This window comes from Biomphalaria glabrata, chromosome 9 (genome assembly GCF_947242115.1).
Source record: "Biomphalaria glabrata chromosome 9, xgBioGlab47.1, whole genome shotgun sequence".
NCBI lineage: Eukaryota > Metazoa > Mollusca > Gastropoda > Planorbidae > Biomphalaria > Biomphalaria glabrata.
Genome location: NC_074719.1, coordinates 7,006,810 through 7,027,259, shown reverse-complemented (window position 1 = coordinate 7,027,259; position 20,450 = coordinate 7,006,810). Strand labels below are relative to the sequence as shown.

Here is a 20,450-nt window from a genome sequence, read left to right as displayed (position 1 = left end):
ACTTGTTTAGCTAGACTCGACAGAAGAAGGGTGGTAACTGTAACACCACTTGAGGCTATTCACTCTCCAATGGCCAAAAAGGAAGTACTTGCGTTAGTGTAAGTGTAATGACTTCTGGGTAATTAAACATTCATTGCCCCTCTGTGCCGGTGTCTGATGTCTGCTTACACACACACACACACACACACACACACAGACACACCCGCACACGGAAACATGTACTCACACGTAAACAAACTCTACGCACAGACACAAAGAGCATTCCGTAGTTGAGATCAAACTCCAAGATCAATAGCCTGACTAGCTGTTCATCTCAAGTACAATCGATAGAAGTTGATCCCAGACACACCGCAGTTCTACTAGCTGTAAGCTATACTCTCAGGGATGGTACTTTTGTGTTTGGAGTCTAGTGTTGACTTTTTCTTAGTCGAAAGTACAACTTTTGAGAAGGTGAAATTGTGTTTGGAGTATAGTGTCGATATTTTATTATAAACCATTTTCTTTAGAATGGTTTGGATTACAGTGTAAGTATTATACTTTGAAATACTTTCTCTAAGATGGTAATGTTGCTACTAGAGTTTAGATTTGGCATTATATTGTAAAATATCTTCTTATCTGATTATAGACGTCACTTCAAAGGATGATATAATTACGTCCTACGCATTTCATGTGTAAATCTAATCATGCATGTTAATCAGTGACTTTGTTGTTTTTTTAATTATGTTTTGTTTTTCTTGTTTTTTAATACTGTCTTAATTGTTTGTTATGTTTGGCTTCTTCCTTTCTTAGTATTTTGTTATTAGAGTAATGTTCTATTACAGCAGGTACGTTAGTGGGGTGGGGGGGGGGGAGGTTGTAAAACTTGAACCACGAAATGCGCGCGTCGTCACTTGAAGAAACGATTGCTGTGAACAGATAACACATTCATCACCTTTACCTACCCCTTAGTCTGTTGGACCGTTGGGGCACTATGCAAGACTCGTCGACCGTCTTTCTTCATTCCTCCCTGTCTTTTGCCTTAGTTAGAACCTCTTTCAAGGGCAGGCCCGTCCGTTCATCACAACGAAGGATTAAAATACGCACTGCCACTTGTTTTCTTAGCCCTACAAGAAGGGCTTATTTAGTCTCCACTGCTGACTATCTCATAACTTTACACCATCCACCTCGGTCCTTAACTTTACCTTTACCCTTACCTATCCCTTAGTCTGTTGGACCGTTGAGGCACCAAGCAAGATTTGTCGACCGCCTTTCTCCATTCCTCCCTGTCTTTTAACTTGTTTAGAACCTCTTTCAATGGAAGGCCCGTCCATTCTTTTATGTTGTCCTCCATCGCTTTCTCTGTCTGCTTCTTTCTCTTTTTCCTGGTACTGTTCCCTGATGGACGGTCTTTGCCAGCCCCGCAGATCTTCCAATATGGCCATAGATTTTAAGCTTGCGTTTTTTACAATAGTTAGCAGGTCATCATGGGGTCTCTTGGTTTGTGATGTGGTCTTTGAATGTGATATCTAGGTTCCTTCTGTTGCATCTCAATTCCATTGCTAGGATTCTCCTCTCTAGCTCTGCAGTCAGCGTCCAAGACTTGCAAGCATATAAAATGTGGCCATGACCAGAGAGCGCATCAGTCTGATTTTGATGGACGGTCCTTAACTCTCCTTGTATAATTTCCCGTGACAGACCGGCCTAAACGTTGACAACCTTAATTCTATCTTCCAGCTTATGTTCCTCTCTTCCAGCGTGTGTTCCTCTCTTCCAGCGTGTGTTCCTCTCTTCCAGCTTGTGTTCCTCTCTTCCAACTTATGTTCCTCTCTTCCAGCGTGTGTTCCTCTTTTCCAGCTTGTGTTCCTCTCTTCAAGCTTGTGTTCCTCTCTTCCAGCTTATGTTCCTCTCTTCCAGCTTGTGTTCCTCTCTTCCAGATTGTGTTCCTATCTTCCATCTTGTGTTCCTCTCTTCCAGCTTGTGTTCCTCTCTTCCAGATTGTGTTCCTATCTTCCATCTTGTGTTCCTCTCTTCCAGCTTGTGTTCCTCTCTTCCAGATTGTGTTCCTATCTTCCATCTTGTGTTCCTCTCTTCCAGCTTGTGTTCCTCTCTTCCAGCTTATGTTCCTCTCTTCCAGCGTGTGTTCCCATCTTCTAGATTGTGTTCTTATCTTCCATCTTGTGTTCCTCTCTTCCAGCTTGTGTTCCTGTCTTCCGCATGTGCACTTTACCTAGCATTGATTATCTCCCCTCACGCACGGACAAGCTCTGGGCTAGAAGCTACAATCATTAAATGAGATTAGCTTTACTAAACAAAAGCGCGGTTAGTTTTCAGTAGCCAATGTTTTAGAACAGCACAACATAGGATTTCTTACAAACATTTAGCGCAGTGTTTCCCAAACTGTTTTCCGCGGAACCCTAGTGTTCTGTGAGACCTGAATAGGTGTTCCACGAACTACTGGAACAATTAACTAGTAGGCCACCACGGAAATAAATCTCTCTAAAAAAAAATAAGCAAAATGTTCCGCTAAATACTCAGAAAGTACGAAGTGTTCCGTTAAAGAAAAAGTTTGGGAAACACTGATTTAGCGTAATAGCTGTCAGACTTTAGAAACTTAAATTATAAATCTTAGCGCCACTGTATCGCTACGAGCACCAGCTGCTAGAGTATAATGCCTAGTTTCTAGTCGAATATTCCAACAGTTCTCACCAGTCGCATGCTCTAAGCCCCATGGATGACAGAAGTGATCTTCGTCGATGACAATTGATGAACAATAACAAATGTCTTACTGTCTCCGGCCACCGCATAATATGAATCCAATGTGGCTTCATCTTTTTATCTCATGCACACAAAGAGACATATTATATGAAAACAAGGGCCCTTTATGTGCTAATTCTAACAAAGTGTATTAATATTCAAATAACCAAAAGCGTAAGTCTTTATAAATAATTGGAACTATATAAAAACCAGTGATTTCCATATGAAAGCAACGCAGTGAGCGAGATCATCATTAATAAATTTTGGTTAGGATTTACTAAGGGCTCTGGGTATTGATGGGAGATGGTTGTAAATGGCTAGATATTCTTAGTATTTTGTGGTGTTTGGAATATAGGGAGTGTTCATTATCTATGGTTAACAAAAGATTTATCTTAATGTCTGTGCACTTACCGTTCAGCACTGTAAAATCACATTTCTAATCTCGCTCGAGCCGCAAACTAAATTTTGTCGACATTTTTTTTTTCTTAGATAACCTTATATCGCCCACACATTTCTACATATCGGTGCCTCTTCTTTTTCTAGTTTACTGTATTTTATTGCTTATAAAATATAAACTGGATCTTGAAATTCGAAAAATAAAAAATATAAACAAAAAGGAAATTACAGAGTTTAAGATTATAATGAACATATCATAATTAGTATACTATATATTAGTATTTATTCATGTAACACAGATGGAACTACATCTGATGTTTCTCGCATACCTAAAGTATTCAATGTATTGCACATAACAATACTCAATCTCGGCCATGTTGTCAGCTGCTTCCAGTGCCACGTAATTGAAGAGTTACTGTTCTTTGTCTCCCCTGCTAGGTCCACTGGGACACGAGCTGTCTGAGCCGAAGTAAGGGGCGGTTACTGTAATAGAATACAGATATGAATAAATGATCCTAGGATTGTCACGCTATGTGTGATATCTAATAATAAATAACATAGACTAGATCTAGATAGAAGTCTTTAGTTGTAACCATTATGAGCTTTATAAGAAATTTTGCTTTATCGTATCATATAACTTACCTGACCAAATAATGCCTATATCTTATCTTATATTTCAAATTATTGAACAAAATACTGCTTATCATAAAACTTACTGGACCAAATAGTTCTTTATCTCACTAGACCAAATATGGCTTTATAGATAGCTGGAAGTAGCTGGCAACAGATTGCCTTTGAAGTGACAGAGATCTCTTACGAAGGCCGCGGGACACACATTTGAAGCGCTTGTAGAAGATGGGCGCAGAATGCGTAAGGAAAACTTAAATATACCCTGACGTACAACGGCTTTGTTTGCATCTGAGGTGGAAAATTATGCAGGTCGCAAACGGGTTTGCGTGACCATTATCGCTGATAAAATGAAAGTCGTGGGTTCGATCCTCATAATGGCCAATTTGTTTGTCTCTATTTTAAAGTGATAATTAAAATACGAATGTTTAATTCAATCTGTTGTAGGAATCTAATGTATGAATTGATTTTAAAAAGATATTACTTGCTTTAGAATTTGTCTTACTTCCTAAAGCTGTTATTCCAAGTGATATGTTTAGACCTGCCGTTTAACTTTCTTTGTAATTTAATACTCTTGAAAATGCATTTCTTTTTTTTTCCATTACTTATTATCTTTTATCTTATGTCAAAACAAATTGTTGTATCTATTATTTCAGATGCTGCAATCATAGTGAATGAGCTTAGCGTTAAGACAATGGCTCCACAATCGATACTTCTAGCATCGAACTGTTTACACTCAAAAGGTCGGCGTTGAAAGAACGACAACTCCCGAAGTATTGTGGATGTTTACATTCAGCCACAAGAAGGGATTCAATTAGAAGGCAGAATATCTCGATGTGCCTATGCCATGGGTTGATGACAGCCAAGCATGTCACAATTATGTCACATCGACTTAGCAAATATGTGACATTGCCGTTGACACGGTGATTTGACTTCACAATAAATCAACCATTACAATGTTGTGCGCCAATTATCTTTGTGGATATGGATAAAGCTCTGGATTCTACATTTCTAAGTTAGTGACAAGTTGGCTGTTAATCTTTTTCACACCACATTTCTAATGTAGTGTGAAGTTAGATTTTACATTTCAAAGGTAGAGTCGAATCGGATAAAGCTCTGATGAATTCTACATTTCTAAGGTAGTGTCAAATTGGATAAAGCTCTTTTGAATTCTACATTTCTAAGGTAGTGTCAAATTGGATAAAGCTCTTTTGAATTCTACATTTCTAAGGTAGTGTCAAGTTGGATAAAACTCTTTTGAATTCTACATTTCCAAGGTAGTGTCAAGTTGGATAAAGGAAAGTCTATTATATCCATACGCTACTTCAAAGCGCTTACCTCTCTACGTTGGCGAAAACAGAAAAAGATTATCTCCAATGTGTTAAAACCTAATTTTAGAATGAGCGGGATAAGGAGGACGATGACCATTGGTTACATCCTGGTCATGACTTGCGTGGCTGCCTCTCAGGCGGTCAAAGACAGCCAGGAGGCCGAAGTCCACATCATTGTTTCGCCCTCGTCCACTGCCTCGCCGTTCCTTGAGGTCCCCAACAAGCCCTCCGCTGACTCGGACGACCCTGAGTTCACGCTTCAGACCTTCCTCACCATGATGGTGACACTGCTGATCGTGCTGACCAACTGCGCCATCATCATGGTGGCCTCCTGGACGGATTCCTTCGTAAACTTCAACAAGACCTTCATCTACTCCCTAACTTTGGCAGATCTGTTGATTGGACTTTTTATAACGCCCTACTCCATCTTTCTGTCTGTCTACAGGAAATGGGTTTTTACCAGGTAAAGGTTTTAGATTCATAAAATAAACTTTTATACCAGGTGAATTGTAGGTGTTATTTACTTAGAAGCTAATCGTTCACCAGGTAAATTCTAAGTTGTTTACCATTCTACACAATTCTTCTACTTTCGACACTTTTCAGCTGGTGTTACTTACATTCAATCGTTCGGTGCAATGGGCTGACAGATTGAAGTATCGTAGGTCTAAATTAGTCCAGGAAACCTGAAGTAAAAATGTCAGGAATAGAATTCCAAGAAAACCACGTGACAAAGACTCCACCGTTTATAAGAAGCAGTTTTGGTGGAGGGGGTATAGCTATGCTCAATTATACTTAATCTAGCTTTAAAAAGCAGGCTACTTGTCTGCATTTGTTGTAGCTTTAATATCGACACTTGATCTAACTTTAATCTCTATACTTGATCTAACTTTAATATCGACACTTGATCTAACTTTAATCTCTATACTTGATCTAGCTTTAATATCGACACTTGATCTAACTTTAATCTCTATACTTGATCTAACTTTAATATCGACACTTGATCTAACTTTAATCTCTATACTTGATCTAACTTTAATATCGACACTTGATCTAGCTTTAATCTTTATACTTGATCTAGCTTTAATATCGATACTTGATCTAGCTTCAATCTCTATACTTGATCTAACTTTAATATCGACACTTGATCTAGCTTTAATCTTTATACTTGATCTAGCTTTAATCTTTATACTTGATCTAACTTTAATCTTTATACTTGATCTAGCTTTAATATCGACACTTGATCTAGCTTTAATCTTTATACTTGATCTAACTTTAATATCGACACTTGATCTAGCTTTAATCTTTATACTTGATCTAGCTTTAATCTTTATACTTGATCTAGCTTTAATCTTTATACTTGATCTAACTTTAATATCGACACTTGATCTAGCTTTAATCTTTATACTTGATCTAGCTTTAATCTTTATACTTGATCTAGCTTTAATCTTTATACTTGATCTAGCTTTAATATCGACACATGATCTAGCTTTAATCTTTATACTTGATCTAACTTTAATATCGACACTTGATCTAGCTTTAATCTTTATACTTGATCTAGCTTTAATATCGATACTTGATCTAGCTTCAATCTCTATACTTGATCTAACTTTAATATCGACACTTGATCTAGCTTTAATCTTTATACTTGATCTAGCTTTAATCTTTATACTTGATCTAACTTTAATCTTTATACTTGATCTAGCTTTAATATCGACACTTGATCTAGCTTTAATCTTTATACTTGATCTAACTTTAATATCGACACTTGATCTAGCTTTAATCTTTATACTTGATCTAGCTTTAATCTTTATACTTGATCTAGCTTTAATCTTTATACTTGATCTAACTTTAATATCGACACTTGATCTAGCTTTAATCTTTATACTTGATCTAGCTTTAATCTTTATACTTGATCTAGCTTTAATCTTTATACTTGATCTAGCTTTAATATCGACACTTGATCTAGCTTTAATCTTTATACTTGATCTAACTTTAATATCGACACTTGATCTAGCTTTAATCTTTATACTTGATCTAGCTTTAATCTCTATACTTGATCTAGCTTTAATCTCTATACTTGATCTAGCTTTAATCTTTATACTTGATCTAGCTTTAATATCGATACTTGATCTAGCTTCAATCTCTATACTTGATCTAACTTTAATATCGACACTTGATCTAGCTTTAATCTTTATACTTGATCTAGCTTTAATCTTTATACTTGATCTAACTTTAATCTTTATACTTGATCTAGCTTTAATATCGACACTTGATCTAGCTTTAATCTTTATACTTGATCTAACTTTAATATCGACACTTGATCTAGCTTTAATCTTTATACTTGATCTAGCTTTAATCTTTATACTTGATCTAGCTTTAATCTCTATACTTGATCTAACTTTAATATCGACACTTGATCTAGCTTTAATCTTTATACTTGATCTAGCTTTAATCTTTATACTTGATCTAGCTTTAATCTTTATACTTGATCTAGCTTTAATATCGACACTTGATCTAGCTTTAATCTTTATACTTGATCTAACTTTAATATCGACACTTGATCTAGCTTTAATCTTTATACTTGATCTAGCTTTAATCTCTATACTTGATCTAGCTTTAATCTCTATACTTGATCTAGCTTTAATATCGATACTTGATCTAGCTTTAATCTCTATACTTGATCTAGCTTTAATCTTTATACTTGATCTAGCTTTAATCTTTATACTTGATCTAGCTTTAATCTTTATACTTGATCTAGCTTTAATCTCTATACTTGATCTAGCTTTAATCTTTATACTTGATCTAGCTTTAATCTTTATACTTGATCTAGCTTTAATCTTTATACTTGATCTAGCTTTAATCTTTATACTTGATCTAGCTTTAATCTCTATACTTGATCTTGGATGGCTGCCTGGTCGTGCGGTTTGCGCGCTGGACTGTCGTTCACATTTATCGATGGTCGAGGGTTCAAACCCTGCCCGCTCCCATCCCCCGTCGTCCTGCGGGAGGTTTGGACTAGGAAGTAATTATCTTCAACTCTGAAGGAACATCCGAAACATGTAAAACATTTTACAACATTTTACTTGATCTAACTTTAATATCGACACTTGATCTAGCTTTAATCTTTATACTTGATCTAGCTTTAATCTTTATACTTGATCTAGCTTTAATATCGACACTTGATCTAGCTTTAATCTTTATACTTGATCAGCTTCAATCTCTATACTTGATCTAACTTTAATATCGACACTTGATCTAGCTTTAATCTTTATACTTGATCTAGCTTTAATCTCTATACTTGATCTAGCTTTAATCTTTATACTTGATCTAGCTTTAATCTCTATACTTGATCTAGCTTTAATCTCTATACTTGATCTAGCTTTAATCTTTATACTTGATCTAGCTTTAATCTTTATACTTGATCTAGCTTTAATCTTTATACTTGATCTAGCTTTAATCTTTATACTTGATCTAGCTTTAATCTCTATACTTGATCTAACTTTAATATCGACACTTGATCTAGCTTTAATCTTTATACTTGATCTAGCTTTAATCTTTATACTTGATCTAGCTTTAATATCGACACTTGATCTAGCTTTAATCTTTATACTTGATCTAGCTTTAATCTTTATACTTGATCTAGCTTTAATCTTTATACTTGATCTAGCTTTAATCTTTATACTTGATCTAGCTTTAATCTTTATACTTGATCTAGCTTTAATCTCTATACTTGATCTAGCTTTAATCTCTATACTTGATCTAGCTTTAATCTCTATACTTGATCTAGCTTTAATATCGACACTTGATCTAGCTTTAATCTTTATACTTGATCTAGCTTTAATATCGACACTTGATCTAGCTTTAATCTTTATACTTGATCAGCTTTAATCTTTATACTTGATCTAGCTTTAATATCGATACTTGATCAGCTTTAATCTTTATACTTGATCTAACTTTAATATCGATACTTGATCTAGCTTCAATCTCTATACTTGATCTAGCTTTAATATCGACACTTGATCTAGCTTTAATCTTTATACTTGATCTAACTTTAATATCGATACTTGATCTAGCTTTAATCTTTATACTTGATCTAGCTTTAATATCTATACTTGATCTAGCTTTAATCTTTATACTTGATCTAGCTTTAATCTTTATACTTGATCTAACTTTAATATCGATACTTGATCTAGCTTCAATCTCTATACTTGATCTAGCTTTAATATCGATACTTGATCAGCTTTAATCTTTATACTTGATCTAGCTTTAATATCTATACTTGATCTAGCTTTAATCTTTATACTTGATCTAGCTTTAATATCGACACTTGATCTAGCTTTAATCTTTATACTTGATCTAACTTTAATATCGACACTTGATCTAGCTTTAATCTTTATACTTGATCTAGCTTTAATATCGACACTTGATCTAGCTTCAATCTCTATACTTGATCTAACTTTAATATCGACACTTGATCTAGCTTTAATCTCTATACTTGATCTAGCTTTAATCTTTATACTTGATCTAGCTTTAATATCGACACTTGATCTAGCTTTAATCTTTATACTTGATCTAACTTTAATATCGACACTTGATCTAGCTTTAATCTTTATACTTGATCTAGCTTTAATATCGACACTTGATCTAGCTTTAATCTTTATACTTGATCAGCTTTAATCTTTATACTTGATCTAGCTTTAATATCGACACTTGATCTAGCTTTAATCTTTATACTTGATCAGCTTTAATCTTTATACTTGATCTAGCTTTAATCTTTATACTTGATCAGCTTTAATCTTTATACTTGATCTAGCTTTAATATCGACACTTGATCTAGCTTTAATCTTTATACTTGATCTAACTTTAATATCGACACTTGATCTAGCTTTAATCTTTATACTTGATCTAACTTTAATATCGACACTTGATCTAGCTTTAATCTTTAAACTTGATCAGCTTTAATCTTTATACTTGATCTAGCTTTAATATCGACACTTGATCTAGCTTTAATCTTTATACTTGATCTAACTTTAATATCGACACTTGATCTAGCTTTAATCTTTATACTTGATCTAGCTTTAATCTCTATACTTGATCTAGCTTTAATCTTTATACTTGATCTAGCTTTAATCTCTATACTTGATCTAGCTTTAATATCGATACTTGATCTAGCTTTAATCTCTATACTTGATCTAGCTTTAATCTTTATACTTGATCTAGCTTTAATCTTTATACTTGATCTAGCTTTAATCTTTATACTTGATCTAGCTTTAATCTCTATACTTGATCTAGCTTTAATCTTTATACTTGATCTAGCTTTAATCTTTATACTTGATCTAGCTTTAATCTTTATACTTGATCTAGCTTTAATCTTTATACTTGATCTAGCTTTAATCTCTATACTTGATCTAACTTTAATATCGACACTTGATCTAGCTTTAATCTTTATACTTGATCTAGCTTTAATCTTTATACTTGATCTAGCTTTAATATCGACACTTGATCTAGCTTTAATCTTTATACTTGATCAGCTTCAATCTCTATACTTGATCTAACTTTAATATCGACACTTGATCTAGCTTTAATCTTTATACTTGATCTAGCTTTAATCTCTATACTTGATCTAGCTTTAATCTTTATACTTGATCTAGCTTTAATCTCTATACTTGATCTAGCTTTAATCTCTATACTTGATCTAGCTTTAATCTTTATACTTGATCTAGCTTTAATCTTTATACTTGATCTAGCTTTAATCTTTATACTTGATCTAGCTTTAATCTTTATACTTGATCTAGCTTTAATCTCTATACTTGATCTAACTTTAATATCGACACTTGATCTAGCTTTAATCTTTATACTTGATCTAGCTTTAATCTTTATACTTGATCTAGCTTTAATATCGACACTTGATCTAGCTTTAATCTTTATACTTGATCTAACTTTAATCTTTATACTTGATCTAGCTTTAATCTTTATACTTGATCTAGCTTTAATCTTTATACTTGATCTAGCTTTAATCTCTATACTTGATCTAGCTTTAATCTTTATACTTGATCTAACTTTAATATCGACACTTGATCTAGCTTTAATCTTTATACTTGATCTAGCTTTAATATCGACACTTGATCTAGCTTTAATCTTTATACTTGATCAGCTTTAATCTTTATACTTGATCTAGCTTTAATATCGACACTTGATCTAGCTTTAATCTTTATACTTGATCAGCTTTAATCTTTATACTTGATCTAGCTTTAATCTTTATACTTGATCAGCTTTAATCTTTATACTTGATCTAGCTTTAATATCGACACTTGATCTAGCTTTAATCTTTATACTTGATCTAACTTTAATATCGACACTTGATCTAGCTTTAATCTTTATACTTGATCTAACTTTAATATCGACACTTGATCTAGCTTTAATCTTTATACTTGATCTAGCTTTAATATCGATACTTGATCTAGCTTTAATCTTTATACTTGATCTATCTTTAATATCGACACTTGATCTAGCTTTAATCTTTATACTTGATCTAGCTTTAATATCTATACTTGATCTAGCTTTAATCTTTATACTTGATCTAGCTTTAATATTGATACTTGATCTAGCTTTAATATCGATACTTGATCTAGCTTTAATCTCTATACTTGATTTTCTTGCTGATTGTAACTTTGTGGAGCAGTTAGTTCCAATGAAACATTTCACAGGCTCAACGTATTGTTCAATGCAATAACGTGCACCAATGTAAACACCACGTGACCCCTAATGGCTTGACAACAAATTAACGCTTCATTTACAATAGAGTTCCTATTGTTTGTAACCTTGGCAACATGCCCAAACAAACACTTGATGTAAACACGTGAGAATCAAAATACAAACTTGTCAAAGCCTGTCATGGTGAGGTCATCAACACTCTTTACATTGTCCTTGTTTTAAGCCATAAAGGATATAGGCCTATCACCTTCACCTGTTCGTTGAACCGTTGTGGGGCGCTACACAAGATCTGTCGACCACCCTTCTCCACTCATCTCTGTCTTATACCTCAATTAGAATCTCTTCCAGCGACAGGCCTGTTATGACCTGTCCATTCTACGATGTTGTCTTCCCATCGTTTACTTTGTCTGCCTCTTCTTCTTTTTCCTGGTGCTGTTGAATGCTGTTCCCTGCAGGAAGGTCTTGGCGAGCCCCTGGGAACATTGTGAAATAGTCTTAAATCTTACCAGACAAATAGCATACGAAATACCGGAAATGTGAAATTCTACTATAGGCTAGGCCTAGATCTATTTCTTTATTTACACTTCTGGGTGTTTCGTTAGAGTGAAATATCAATAAGTTTCTTTAACTCGACTTAGCGAACGGTGCAAATTATAGAGATCAATGTTAAGCTTGCATGTTCTCTTCTGTGGTCTCTCCATAGGCTAATAAGTTTATATGCCTTCCCCCGTGAGTCTTACAATTGGATGAAATAGAATTGTATGCCCCCCCCCCTTTTGAATCTAATCATTGAAAGTGATAAGCCCGTGTGTCCTCCTTCTGTGAATCTAAGCATAGAAAGTGATAAGCCCGTGTGTCCTCCCGCTGTGAATCTAAGCATAGAAAGTGATAAGCCCCTGTGTCCTACCCCTGTGAATCTAAGCATAGAAAGTAATAAGCCCGTGTGTCCTCCCCCTGTGAATCTAAGCATAGAAAGTAATAAGCCCGTGTGTCCTCCCCCTTTGAATCTAAGCATAGAAAGTAATAAGCCCGTGTGTCCTCCCCCTGTGAATCTAAGCATAGAAAGTAATAAGCCCGTGTGTCCTCCCCCTTTGAATCTAAGCATAGAAAGTAATAAGCCCGTGTGTCCTCCCCCTTTGAATCTAAGCATAGAAAGTAATAAGCCCGTGTGTCCTCCCCCTTTGAATCTAAGCATAGAAAGTGATAAGCCCGTGTGTCCTCCCGCTGTGAATCTAAGCATAGAAAGGGATAAGCCCGTGTGTCCTCCCCCTTTGAATCTAAGCATAGAAAGTGATAAGCCCGTGTGTCCTCCCGCTGTGAATCTAAGTATAGAAAGTGATAAGCCCGTGTGTCCTCCCCCTTTGAATCTAAGCATAGAAAGAGATAAGCCCGTATGTTCTCTCCATGTGAATCTAAGCATAGAAAGTAATAAGCCCGTGTGTCCTCCCCCTGTTAATCTAAGCATAGAAAGTGATAAGCCCGTGTGTCCTCCCCCTGTTAATCTAAGCATAGAAAGTGATAAGCCCGAGTGTCCTCCCCCTTTGAATCTAAGCATAGAAAGAGATAAGCCCGTATTCTCCATGTGAATCTAAGCATAGAAAGTGATAAGCCCGTGTGTCCTCCCGCTGTGAATCTAAGTATAGAAAGTGATAAGCCCGTGTGTCCTCCCCCTTTGAATCTAAGCATAGAAAGAGATAAGCCCGTATGTTCTCTCCATGTGAATCTAAGCATAGAAAGTAATAAGCCCGTGTGTCCTCCCCCTGTTAATCTAAGCATAGAAAGTGATAAGCCCGTGTGTCCTCCCCCTGTTAATCTAAGCATAGAAAGTGATAAGCCCGAGTGTCCTCCCCCTTTGAATCTAAGCATAGAAAGAGATAAGCCCGTATGTTCTCTCCATGTGAATCTAAGCATAGAAAGTGATAAGCCCGTGTGTCCTCCCCCTGTTAATCTAAGCATAGAAAGAGATAAGCCCGTATGTTCTCTCCATGTGAATCTAAGCATAGAAAGTGATAAGCCCGTGTGTCCTCCCCCTGTTAATCTAAGCATAGAAATTAATAAGCCCGTATGTTCTCTCCATGTGAATCTAAGCATAGAAAGTGATAAGCCCGTGTGTCCTCCCCCTGTTAATTTAAGCATAGAAAGTAATAAGCCCGTGTGCCCCCCCCCCCCTGTGAATCTAAGCATAGAAAGTGATAAGCCCGTGTGTCCTCCCCCTGTTAATCTAAGCATAGAAAGTGATAAGCCCGTGTGTCCTCCCCCTGTTAATTTAAGCATAGAAAGTAATAAGCCCGTGTGCCCCCCCCCCTGTGAATCTAAGCATAGAAAGTGATAAGCCCGTGTGTCCTCCCCCTGTTAATCTAAGCATAGAAAGAGATAAGCCCGTATGTTCTCTCCATGTGAATCTAAGCATAGAAAGTAATAAGCCCGTGTGTCCTCCCCCTGTTAATCTAAGCATAGAAAGTAATAAGCCCGTGTGTCCTTCCCCAGTGAGATGTTCTGTAGTGTCGAGGCCTACGTGTTCACAACCCTAATGACCGCTAAGATGTACTCCCTGACCTGGCTCAACGTTGACCACTACGTAGCCGTCCGCAAGCCAGAGCGCTACAACGTGATGATGTCCTCGACCAGAAGCTTGTGCTGGATTGTCTTCTCTTGGATTGTTGCCGTATCGTTCTGCTGCCCTCCCTTGTTTTCATTCCAGGTACCTCTCTTATAGTTTCATTCAGAATTTATTTTCATGTGTTATTCATCTTATGTTTAAAACTTATGCATAAACAGCTAGACCTTTTGAGATGACAATATTTTTTTGTACAAAGTAAATAAATACATTACCTATACATTGGATAGACACTCGTAACCAGGTAAGCACTAATAGATTATGTGAACATTCGCTCTTTTATTTTATATTAACTCTCTCTCTCTCCTAACTGACGATGCCAACGTTCATTCCACCAAAATATGGTAAATAATTACGGAGAGAAAGAGTTAAGACAAGTATTTTCAGTCTTTAAAATTTCAAAATATATTTTTGTTTCGAAGTTTTGTTTCAAAGAGAAATATAAAATGTCAGTCACGAGGATTTCTCTATTCATTCATAATTATCTCTGCAACCAAGTTTTCATTTTTTAGTTGTAATAGCGCAACTGGTTGTAGTTTGTGGCCTGACCTTTGCCCTTACATCTGACACCGGGTGATAACTCAACCTATAAGAAAAACAAAAAAAAACATTACCACTACCTACCTGCACTGACTGAGTAATGTGTCTATTGTGTAAAAAGACAGAGCACCATTCTATATTGAGACGATTGTCTGTCAATTATATAGGCTAGGCACACACAAAAGACGGAAAACTATTGCCCAACTTTTAATAATAAGAATTGTCTTCGAGTCCGAAGATTAATGAAGAATGCAGCCCCAGCTGTGACCTACATATTTTGCCACTCCCAGGGCAAGCATAACCATTGTCCACCGGTAGTCGGTTAAGATTATCTTTTCGCCAACGGGGTCTGTCCTGGGCAGCGGATTTTCAACTTTTAATACACCCATCCTAAAACTAATATCTACAACTATAAGTACAATTTTAAAAAGTGATAAGAATAAGCAAAGCACCACACTTATCCCAATTTGGTAGCTTATTATATCAGCTATAACCTATCTCTCAACAAATGTTATAGTCAAAGAATGTAATGAAACAATAAAATGTATATTGTATAAGTAATGCTAACTAATAAAGCGTCTTGGTATCCCAGTTTGCTTTACTCGGGAGTCAGAAGTTTCCACAAAGTACCATTACTGGGTTAGGTAAAAGAGACCATTTCTGATTATCGGTTTTTTTTTTTCATAATTTTTTTTCGGGGGGTTTGGGGAGGGGGCTTTAATCTGCGTAGATGAAGTAAATAGGTGTATTTTTTCATTTGTCTATGTTCATAGTGTACATGACTGACGGACGGACGGACCGACTGACTGTACAGTTATTTTCTTGTGTCTTTATCTGCCCAATGACTTGAATTGAATAAACTCTTCTTTGAAAAAGTTTAAGTATACAGTTGAAATGTTTGAATGTATATTTCAGTCAGCAGTGTTCAACAAGGCGACATCCATCTGTATGATTGACACTAAGCAGCAAGTGGCTTACATGTTGACTGCTGGAGTACTTGTATCTATCCCTAGTCTGTTTGCCATGGGAGTCACCAGCGCTTACTTATTCACAAGGTACTTTAAATCATGGGTCAGAACTAAACAAATACTCTACTACTGTTAATTAATATCAAGACAAATATTTTTTTTAAATAAAAATCCTGGTCTTCTGTGGCTATGAGGTTATTGTGGTGGCTTAGTGGTAAAGTACTTAGCTTCCGATTGTCTTGGGTTCGAATCTAGGTAAAGGCTGAGATTTTTTATTTCGAGATTTTTAGGACGGAAACGTTAGTCGTTGTGCTGACTACATGACCTCCTCATTAGCAGTCGGCCATAGAAACAGATAAACTTTACATTATGTGTACTATGGTCATTGTAGTGTCTTAAATGAGTTTTGTTGTTTTTACTGCGAAAATGATCGTTTAAATACATCTTCCAAGTTTTTACATTTATTTCAAAATTTTTAGTCTGTAAGCTTCTTTAATAAACGAGATATGTCTCTTAAGCAAATAGTATCTGTCCTGCATTAATGTATGCTTCTTCAAATTATATTTAAAAAATAAAGACTGTCTTATCTTATCTTATAAAGTACAGACGTTACTTCAAAAAAGTAGATAATTACGTCTTAGGCGTGTCCCTAGGTCAATCTAGCCCTGCGTGTTAATTAATGACTTAAATTCTGCCAACTCACTGGTTTTCCCGGCTGACTCAGACAACCCATTCCATGCTCTAATAGCACTAGGAAAGAAGGAGCAAATTTGTCCTAGCATATGGAACAAGGAATGTGCCTTTTCTTTGTGTCTTTCAGAGTATTTTAATATTTATTTTTTCAGGAATGTGTAAAAAGTGTGATTGTTAGTATTGAAAATTTTAACTCGATTAGTACCTCATGGTTTATATTTAATTATACGCCCTTTCAATAGTTTCGAGAACAAAGCTGTAGGTGTATGTTCTAACAATGTTTTATTCTCAGTTCTTTCAAGAAGAGACTTCAGTTCTATGAGAAAGTCTACGTGGAGTTGTGCTCCAGGCCCAGGAACTATCACATCACTTGCATCATGTGTTTAGCGTTTACTATCGCCTGGTTCCCTTTTGTTATCATAAAGTAAGTTATTTAGGGACAGTGACCTATTCTTTATATGTATAAGTATATATGTACAGGGCTTTTTTATGACGGTACGCACCGGTACGCCGTACCGGCACCTTTTTGAAAAAAAAATTACTTTTCTTGTATTTTCACGTATTTTTATTAATTTTTAGTAGTTAAAAGTTAGGCAATCAACTACTGAGTACCAGCACCTAATCACTGAGTACCGGCACCTATTTTTGTTTTACAAAAAAGCACTGTGTATATATATATATAATATATATATATATCATATAGTGCGTCATTTAGTAAGGTTAGTTGTTATCATAGAGTTCTTGATTTAATGCTAATCATGCTGCATGAGCAGGGCCGGTCCTACAGATTGCGGGACCCTAAGACCGGCCCTGTGTATGAGCCAAGATTTTGTTCCTGGTCTTTTCGTTATTGTGAGCCAGGTCAACGCCTGAACCAGGTGTGTGGCTCCTTTTATTATTGACTGAAAAACTGATCCAATCGTCCTAATGCTCTTACTGGTCAACTGGCGCGTTTTCCCACCAGGTTTTCACCATTCGTGTGGGAGGGGGGGGGGCTATTTATTTTATTGAAACGTATCAGATAAGATAAGTTTTATTTCGATTAATTAATTAGTTCTTGTATTCACCTTCACCTTTTCCTTAGTCTGTTGGACCGTCGGGACACCACACAAGATGTGTTAACCATCTTTCTCCATTCCTCTCTGTCTTTTGACTTGGATATAACCTCTTTCAATTGCAGGTCCATCCATTTTTTATGTTGTCTTCCCATCGCTTTCTCTGTCTTTTATTTTGCCTGGTACTGTTCCGTGTAGGAAGGTCTTTGCAACCCCCTAAGACCTTGTAATATGGCCATGGAGTTTGAGTTTCCGTTTTTTTTTACACTAGTTATCGGGTCATCGTGGGGTCCAATGGATGCAGTAACCCTGTCTCTAATCTCTTCGTTTGTGATGCGGTCTTTAAATGTGATACCCAGGATACTTATGTAGCATCTCAACGGCTAGGATCCTCCTCTCTAGCTCTGCAGTCAGCGTCCAAGACTCGCAAGCGTATAAGTGGGATTTATAGCAAGTATCGATTTCCATTATGTTACAATCATGTATGTAGAATTTATTTTCGAAACTAACTAACTCTGTGTTTGTATTCTTTTAGTTTGGTCGTGAAGCAAGCTTTCCAAACACAAGTGAATGACTTCCTTCAGTTCTTCGCCTGCTGGCTGGGAATTTCAACTAGTTTCAGCCAGTTTTTCATTCTCATCATTTGGAGCGCCGACTTCCGGCTCCATTTTCTGGAAGTGTGTCAACTGCCGAGCTGGTGCAAGCCTTGTAATAGACAAAGTGACACCGACAGCAGAGATATTAACATTATAACTATTCCAAAGAAGCGTTAATTACGTGACTACGTGTATAGTGAGAACGCCCAAACTCTATCAAAATATAATATTAATGTTAGAGTTGACTCAACAGCGGGATAAGCTGGCCAAGTGATAATTAGCTGGGTGCCAGGACCATTAGTCTTGCAAAGGCCCTAAGAAACCAACCACTTTAACTGGGCCCTAGACATACTGAAAAAAAAAGTAATGTTAGCTGGTCTTTATACAAAACACAGGACAGACTCGTGAAATATTGAGACTAGATCCGAGACGTCAACTCGTAGAGAAAAGGGGGACAAGTGTGACTGGGCTAGAAGGAAGAGAGAGAGAGAGTGATTGAGATAGAGTGAAAGAGAGAGAGTGATTGAGAGTGAAAAGGAGAGAGAGAGAGTGATTGAGGCTAAAAGAGAAAATGATGAAGTGGAAAAACTTGTATTTGATGTGTATGTTAACTGCAGTTTAGTTTGCTATTAGTTATTAAAAATATTGTAATTTTTCACACTGCATATAGGCCACTGACTCTAACCATGAATAAAATACTCTTACAAACTGTCCATGGCAGTTAGGGGGTCTGGGTGGAAAAAGATGCCCCCCCCCCCACTTTCCTATTTTTTTAAATTACTCATCGTGTCGACAGAAGTGTCTTTTGCTTAGACTTCGTGTCATATTTACCAATTGTGTGTCCTGTCGAATTGTACTATTGTATTATATTGTAGGCCTATAACTTTTGGGTTATCTACAGTAATAAGTAGACTTGTTTCCCCAACTCATATCCTGACTATTGTATGAGGCGTTCTTTCTAACCAGAGGATATTAGACTAGGCATACATGACGTCTGGGGTCCTATACAAGACACTTTCTGCGAGACGGCAGAGTTCCAAATTCTTGAATTCTTAAGTCCCAACTCTATACCCAAGAATCATTACCACGCCATCTGGTCAACTTTTTATTCTCTCGCAATGACAACAATGTGAACTGTTTCACCCCAAAGATTTAAATATGTCTCTAGCTATGACATTGTTCAAATGACAAGTGAAAGACTATGACAGGAAGATGTCATGAAACAATTATCTCAGTGTTTATACCACGTGTTCACTAGATAGTGTTTGAAAAAATAAAAACTATGCATTTGTGCTGTTTCTTTAGTAGCATCTAATAAAATAAAGGTGTTCTTTTTTTTTATAATCTGTAACTTGTTATAAAAACTAAATAAATTTTATAGTCACATTTTGTCTTATTCGTGTTTAAATATATTTTTTACTAAACTTTTTTCCACTCACTCTGTCTATCTGTTTGTCTGGGTGGAATCATGTACATTTTATTTAACAAACATGTCATTCCTACATCCTAAATTAAAGACGTTCTTTTAACAAATTAAATTATCATGTCCAACGAGTATTCCTATGGAAACTACTCGTTCATATTAAAGGACATTGATTCGTTCTTATTTAAGGACATTGACTTTTTCATATTTAAGGACATTGACTCGTTCATATTTAAGGACATTGACTTGTTCATATTTAAGGACATTGACTTGTTCATATTTAAGGACATTGACTCCACTAAGTTTTTGGTCATACTGCGTGATTGAGACTAGGGAAAGAGGAGTACTTACTTGAATACTTTAATCCAAGCAGAGGCGACCTAATGGGGTGGCGAGTGGGGCAACAGCCCCAGGCCCCGCTTCTAGGGGCCCCGCGATAACAGTGGTTACAGACACACAAAAACTTCAAGCCATTTTATTATTTAACAATGTATGCACAAGGGGAATAAACTGTGAAATGTGTAGGCCTCTATAACGTCGCATAAATTGTAAATTATGTCCCATTGAAAGGTATATTCTTTTGTTATTTTATATCGAGATGTCGCTTTAGTCTAAATTCAGCATTCTTCAGCAAGTAAATCTACATGTGTGATAAGAGTGAGTGTGTGTGCGCGCGCGACAGAATATTCTCTGTGCCTGTATGTTATCCTTTGAATATAAGAATCATATTCCAGGTTACCCTCGGTTTGCCGGGGAT

The 20,450-nt window shown here is 36.1% G+C and overlaps 1 protein-coding gene across 4 annotated transcripts in view; it reads left to right on the top strand.

The window, feature by feature from the left end:
• LOC106071004 (G-protein coupled receptor 161-like) overlaps positions 1 to 19,652 on the top strand; it is a 45,436-nt gene extending 25,784 nt beyond the window's left edge. For 3 of the 4 annotated variants that reach the window (XM_056041883.1, XM_056041881.1, XM_056041884.1), the window contains exons 2-6: positions 4,413 to 5,550; positions 14,289 to 14,502; positions 15,874 to 16,013; positions 16,912 to 17,043; positions 18,210 to 19,652. In XM_056041883.1, coding sequence (XP_055897858.1) covers positions 5,156 to 5,550; positions 14,289 to 14,502; positions 15,874 to 16,013; positions 16,912 to 17,043; positions 18,210 to 18,447 — 1,119 coding nt within the window. In that variant the 5' untranslated portion in view covers positions 4,413 to 5,155 and the 3' untranslated portion in view covers positions 18,448 to 19,652. Of the gene's footprint in view, positions 1 to 222; positions 525 to 4,412; positions 5,551 to 14,288; positions 14,503 to 15,873; positions 16,014 to 16,911; positions 17,044 to 18,209 lie in introns of those variants that run through there. The other variant, XM_056041882.1, reaches the window with a different exon arrangement.
• Positions 19,653 to 20,450: the final 798 nt, after the last annotated feature.